The sequence below is a fragment of the Branchiostoma belcheri genome, unplaced genomic scaffold (assembly GCF_001625305.1).
Source record: "Branchiostoma belcheri isolate BF01 breed outbred unplaced genomic scaffold, Haploidv18h27 scaffold245, whole genome shotgun sequence".
NCBI classification, from domain to species: domain Eukaryota; kingdom Metazoa; phylum Chordata; class Leptocardii; order Amphioxiformes; family Branchiostomatidae; genus Branchiostoma; species Branchiostoma belcheri.
In genome coordinates, this window is record NW_017803849.1 from 23,645 (window position 1) to 30,312 (window position 6,668).

General features: G+C 36.5%; 1 protein-coding gene across 1 annotated transcript; it reads left to right on the forward strand.

The window, feature by feature from the left end:
• The first annotated feature begins 300 nt into the window (after nucleotides 1-300).
• LOC109471283 lies at nucleotides 301-4,325 on the forward strand. The gene is made up of 5 exons (XM_019770567.1): nucleotides 301-510; nucleotides 716-769; nucleotides 1,166-1,283; nucleotides 1,671-1,824; nucleotides 2,393-4,325. Exons 1-5 carry the CDS (start codon nucleotides 420-422, stop codon nucleotides 2,600-2,602), a joined length of 627 nt encoding a protein of 208 aa, XP_019626126.1. The 5' UTR covers nucleotides 301-419; the 3' UTR covers nucleotides 2,603-4,325.
• The last annotated feature ends 2,343 nt before the right edge of the window (nucleotides 4,326-6,668 follow it).

The following is a 6,668-nucleotide window of genomic DNA, read 5'->3' on the forward strand; positions in this document are numbered from 1 at the left end:
GTTGCAACCACACCCCTTTCGCAGTCGTATTCCTGTAAGGGATCATACATTTTCTTCTATTCAAAATAGCTAATATTTTATTGTTATATCTATTAAAATTGCATTGTTTTTTGTTAAATGCGTCTCCAAAGCCATCTAAGTATGCAAGCGATTCTGTTCTTATCCACTCCTCTATTAGCTTCCTCTAAGAATACATGGGATGGCACTTTTATCGTAACTAATGCTATCTGCTTCAGGTTTGGTCTTACAAAACCGGGGAAAGATTCTCTTAACATACTACATATTTGTAAATTTAACAGTTTTAGAATAAGAGCATAACGACAACTTGCATCTAACATGAGTCTAATTTGTGTCATATTAAAACACAGCTCAACACAAAAGACTGGCTCGAAAGAGTAAGTCTCACGCAATACAAGGGCATGTTTGAGGGGAAAGGCTACAAAGAACAAAAACATCTTGCTCGACTCAAAACATGTAACTTAGAGCAGCTTTTCCCCGACATAAAGAAAGGTGAGTTTACAGTTAACTCCTTAGTTCACCTTTTAATGTTTTGAGAGGGAAGGCCTTGAAGAACAAAAGGGTATTGTTTATCTCAAAAAGTCTTACTTAAAACCGCTCTTATAAATATATATATATATACATATGAATAAGTTTCCTGACGAGTGGCCAAACGTGAGTGGCTAATATGATATTGATATTCTTTCCTTCCTATAAGCTCACATCAAGCGCCTAAAGATGTCCATTGCCTACATGAGAGAGCAGACTGACGGTAATGTTGGATTACATTGTTCACTGTAAACTGTAGACTGTACAATCAATAACGTGTTTCAAGCCTTAGGGTGTATGCGTACATTTTGCGAGCATCTTTATCTGTACAGCCGGTATAACCGCCCTTCGGCGTAACACACCAGCTTCTCAGGCACGCGGCCCGGCGGCAGCTGGCTACATTGCACCGTTGTCGTTCATGTCAAATGGTATTTCCTATAGTGCGAAACTTTCGTAGAGATACATGTTCTTGTCTAATACTGGATCTTCTTTAACGTAACGTCAGAAAGATATTGATGCAGTACAGTAGATTACGCTAAACCAACTAGTGTTAAACTAGTGTTATCGGATAAATAGACGTAAAGCCACAAAGCAACGTATCTTTTCGTCCGCTGTTTAGAGGAAAAACTACAAGAGAAGGTAAAGAAAAAAATGAGGGAGAAAACAAGGCTAGACATGGAAGATGGTGAGCCAATGATGAAGAAACAACACCGCATGTGGGAACAACTGAAAGAGAGGTGAGTAAGACAAGCTTGTAGATCTAATTTAAAACCCAGTGACAGTGTGCAAATCTCAGATACCCAGTAAATATTCGTTGCGGATTCTTGTGCTTGTGCAAAGACATTTGACTAGTAGATAGAAAGTATATGCAATGAGACCTATTTGTGTTTCCGTTTTCAACCATTTTGATTCAATGGCAACACAGTGGTTTCCGATGAGGTAATCTTGTATGTGATCGGCTAATTTAGTGATATCTATTATACCGGTCATATTCGTTTTGGAAAGCACTTGAAGAAGATGAAGCATGTGCAAAGTTTATTCATTCTGACGAAATTAATAATAAATATAGCGTAAAACGTTGCTCATATTTTTCATTCGATTTCTATGACCTTGCTTTTCTGCAGCTGTCTTAAAGCAGAAGATGACCTTGAGGTTAACAGTAGCAATGACAACACACTGAAAGACAAACTGAAAGACCTACGGGACTCCGCCATCAAAGTGCTTAGTGTAGTCAACGTGCTGTGGCTGGTCTTCATCGTCACCATCGCCAAGTCTGATGTAAACTCATTTATTGTATTGGCTGTAGCACAATATACATCCAAAATTTTTAAACAAAATTGCAATGTACATTAGATAAAAGTATTTGATTTTTTTATGCAGAGATGTCATTGACCAAATAAGCTGACAAGCATCTCACCAATAAATCAGCCGTTGTTAGGAACTTGTGGAGAAAAATTAATCCAAAATCTGTGTTATTTGTTTAGAAGGAAGCAATGAATAGGGTTCTCCAATTAAAATGAAATCGGTTGTCTTGGCTGTCCTCTTCGTAATAGCATCTTTCATTTTGTGTGTGTGTGCGCGCGCGCGCACGTGTATTTGTAATTTGTGTGTGCTTGCGCGAGTTTGTGTGAGTGAGCGCGTGTGTGTTTGTAATTTGTGTGTGCGCGTGTGTGTGTGTGTGTGTGCGCGCGTGTTTCTTTTCATCTAGTTCTTTGTACATCCTTGTTTTCCAGCAAAGAAGTCCTCTACGACAAAATCTATGTACGCCTTACAAACTCACTTACTGATATCATTACTGATAGCATGTCCCAAAATCGCGCTCATGCTCCATCCCCTGCTGTTTCAGGTGCTCCACATCTCCGGACACAACCCGCTAGGTATCCTCTCCCTTGCAGTGTTTGGCTTGATCCAAGTGTTCCAGTTCTTAGCTATGGTGTACCACAGGACGATGGCTTTCCTGCACTGGGTAGCTAGGGCAGAAATGGGGTATGAGAATAAAAAGTGCCTGAAAGACGTAAGGGACAATGCCGTCCATGATACGTCGATGAATGTTTGAATACCGTCCATGTTTAGAATGATGCAAGTTCATATGTGAAAAAAATTCTTCCACCAAAAAGTATTGATTTTGAGAAATATTACTGATATTGCTGTTTCAATAATTAAAACAGTGGTAGAGAGCAATATAGGAAGAATAAATTCCTATCATCACTCCAAGATAACAAAACATTTATGTAAAAAAGACTTTGCGTATCGGACAAACACAGACACCAATATAGACGATACTTGTACATTTGTACTTCTTCCATTGACCTAAAAAGAAATAAATAATACGTTAAAAAATAAACAACGATAATGAAGCAAAGGTAATGATAAAAATATTGAAAGGATGTAACAAACAGACCAACTACCAATTCATAATGTTTATGTTGCATTATGTTGTAAAATTAGCTTATGATAAAGAAGGAATGTATACATGTACGTGACATTTGAAAAAACAGTTCGGAAATATTTGTTTTTTTTAATGTTCAAATGATCGTAAAAATGTAATTAGCACAATATGTTTCAATTAGTGGTATTCTCTATATGGAATCACATTTATTCATATCCTGGCAGAATATGATTTTCAACATTTTGTCATTAATTGTGACCTCCGCATTCACATGATTTATGCGCAGTGATGTTTTACCTTAACTGAATTTGTCACAAGTACAAAAATTCTTATCAATACCATTAAGGGTTTATCACACTTTCTATTGAGAGGAAATGTCTGTAAAGCTCTTAATACAGAGTCGAACATGGCCCCCGAACCATGGTTGGGAGTAGGTCGGGAGCAAGATAGCCCGTGGTTGGCTGGTGTTCGGCGAGGTCAGCTACTGTTCGGCTGTTTTAAAAATGTCGGAAGGTTGGGCCATGGTGGGTTGGTGTTAGGGAGTAGGTCAGCAGTGTTGGGGGTACCAATAAATACTGCTATCAAATACATGCGAAACTTGGACATTTAATGTGTTCTCACGTGGTTACAACCTAACCAATAGGTCATGTTCTGCGATTGACAAAAAATAACTCGCTTAAATGTCGCACATGCAAAATACTATAGTTCAAGTCTATTTCAAAGATTATAAGTAGTTGAAAAATGTTTTAATTGTCCAATTTATTGCGTATTTTAGTATTATAATCTTAATGTTGTAAGTAGTAATTTCAATGGTATTTCTGAATATTTCAAAATGTAATAAGATATTAGTTAATATAACATGTTCGCGACTTTGTACAAACCTCACAATTCAGCCATGAGGTTGTGATGGGTTTTGGTTTTCAATAAAGAAATAAACAATAAATAATCCGTGGCCTGTGCCCAAGGATGGGCAGCAGTCCTAAGTAGTGAGAAGATTGGAAAAATAACTTAGAGCCATATTGATGACAACATATATGTAGAACAGTGATCTTGACACACTATGTTAAAGATAACCCTATATATTGAAATGATCAAGTGAATGCCTGTAGAGGTTTGGTCTAATGTGGTTGCTGTGTACTTGTCTCTATTATACCAAATTTTGGACATGTTCAGAAAGTAGCACATAGGACTATGTTTGAAGCTCTGAAAACGTCAACGTAGAATGTCAATGGAATCCGATAGTTTAGTGAAAGTAACCGTGTTTTTTGTCTATCAAATGAAGGCTTGTATAGGTCGGGGACTTATTTGGTTGCTGTGTACTAGCCCTAATCGTAGGCCATGTTTGCTCATGTGTAGAAATTAACAGTTTGTGCTTTGTTTTAAGCTATGAAAATGTTTTCAGAATCCAATTTTTAAATAACCCATGTGCTGTCAAGCAAATAAAAACTTGCAGAGATCGAGGGCTTACTGTTTATTTGTCCTTACAATTGGTTTATGTTAAGACATTTACACAATTTACCATTTAAAGCCACATTCAAATCTCACGTGCCAAATATAGGATGCTATTATATGAAGTTAGGGAACATTTTTCACATGTATTTATATACAACGACAACGTTCAAGTTTGTTTGAATATTTGAAAAAAAGTAAATTTCTTCTAAACCATATCATTGTTTTATCCGGCCTTTCATAACGATTGAAAAATTTAAACGATCATAATAGGGGGAAATGTAATTATTAATACAAGAACACATATGGAAAGGGTACTGACAAATCAATAAGTGTTCTTCTCGTATGCTGTATAGCATTCTTGCTGTACCAATTTAACTAATTGGCATCATTACAACAAAGTAACTATAGCGAGATATTAAAAGAGTATCATACGGTACAGTATCATCTACCGTGACGTCAGTAGGCTAATGGACTTTAAAGTATGTCTACGGGCCAGTACAGTAAATCCTCAAAATCTCATGAGGAAAAAATATGCTTGATTTCTCTTAAAATTTCAGGATCTTATAATTTCGGATGATAACCATATCCGAATATCAACTTGGAAAAAACACTAGCGCAGACCCACAAAAGCTTCACAATTCTTTGAAAATAGGGGTGTTATAAAATATTACATGATATGGCCTATAAAAACTACTAGGGTGTGGAGAATGTGTATCATCTTGCACATACTTGCAGAGACATTATAAACTACATACGAGTGCATATCGTGAGTTACAGCTCCGAACGTACAAACATAACTACTAGTAGTTACTATACTGTCAGAGCAACTGATTTCCACCAGACCATTCTAATAAGTTATGCGTACTACTATTCGTAGACAGTACTAACAATTAACACAAACCGAAATCAGGACTTTTGCATAGTCAAGAAGAATCTCTAAAATACCTCATGCTTGACCCTCAAACACCCGAAAGGGGTCCATTTGGACCCCAGACGTATATTTTTATGTGCTATAATTTTTTTCTATTCTACAAAAAATTCCTCCCGTGACTTTGTCAGTAAACCTCTTCTACAAGTTCTCGGCACAAATTTGTAAAAATAACAACGGAAGTCTGATGTAAGACCGTACAAACGGACCCCAGCCATGTATTTGCACCTTCCTACACACAAAATTGTACGGATGTCCTCAAAATGTCTTTAAGGAAGCATAATTGCTTTAATATTATGCAGTTTGCCAAGTAACCTTAACCTCAGGAATTAGTTCATCAGGTTTTCAGAGGTTGGACAATTTGACAATCATATGAGGTCAAAGGTCAACCCCATGCTCATGACTGCAGGCCTCATCCTATTTTTGCATAAATTATGATAATAAGCTGGAATTTTCTTACACTTAATCATGTCAAAATAAACATCTTAATATGTTTAACCAATATATGTGCAAAGGTCAATGAAAGGATGCAAAAAGGAATATAAATTTGAAAGAAACCAAATGGAGTCCATTTGGACCCCGTTCGGGCATTAACGTCACAAAAAAGTTTGGGTGTTTGAGGGTTAAAGGTGAATACCACTTGGCGAAGGTAAGAGGTCTTCAAAGTGTTTTACCTTGACAAAATAAAACATACAATGTGGCTTGCAGAGGGAAACGTTTCTCATACAAATCAATGTAAACGCAGAAAATTTTGGTAGTTACAACTTTAAACTTTCTGTACGTACAGCGTTGTAAAATAGAACAAAATAAACACGCAGGGCATTTTGCAGACTTAAAGCCCATTTATACACTGTCAGCTAAAACATCGATATTATGTTGTTCTTTAATAATACGTCTGATTAAAAAGATAATATCATGTTTGTTGAAGGACAATATCATGTTTGTTAAAGGACTATTTGTGTAATTATCATCTATTTATTGTTTTGCAGTCATCAAACATTCCTGACATTATGATTGACAGGCGTCCGATACTACCACTAATTAAACAAACATGCTCAAGCTTTTAAACACATAAAAGGGGTCATACTTTGCAGGAGTTCATCAGAATTTTACTGAATTCATACGATCCGTTACTAGAAACATACGAAGTTTACGGAATACATACGATCCATTACGCGGAATACATACGATCCTTACTAATTTGGTGACTTGCACCACGATCAGGTGACATCGGCAGCTAATTCAAGATGGCGGACTATTATAGCGAAGTTTCCCTACAATATCTTGGTTTCAAAGAATTTTAAGGGTATAAGTATCTTAACGTACCTTTAAGACACTCATTTACACAGAATA

What these genes read in the sequence shown, in the direction of transcription:
- LOC109471283 (XM_019770567.1), top strand. Translation starts at nt 420, where the DNA reads ATGTTTGAGGGGAAAGGCTACAAAGAACAAAAACATCTTGCTCGACTC. An exon ending in TTTCCCCGACATAAAGAAAG is followed by an intron (nt 511 to 715) that starts GTGAGTTTACAG and finishes CCTTCCTATAAG; the next exon opens with CTCACATCAAGCGCCTAAAG. An exon ending in TCACCATCGCCAAGTCTGAT is followed by an intron (nt 1,825 to 2,392) that starts GTAAACTCATTT and finishes CTGCTGTTTCAG; the next exon opens with GTGCTCCACATCTCCGGACA.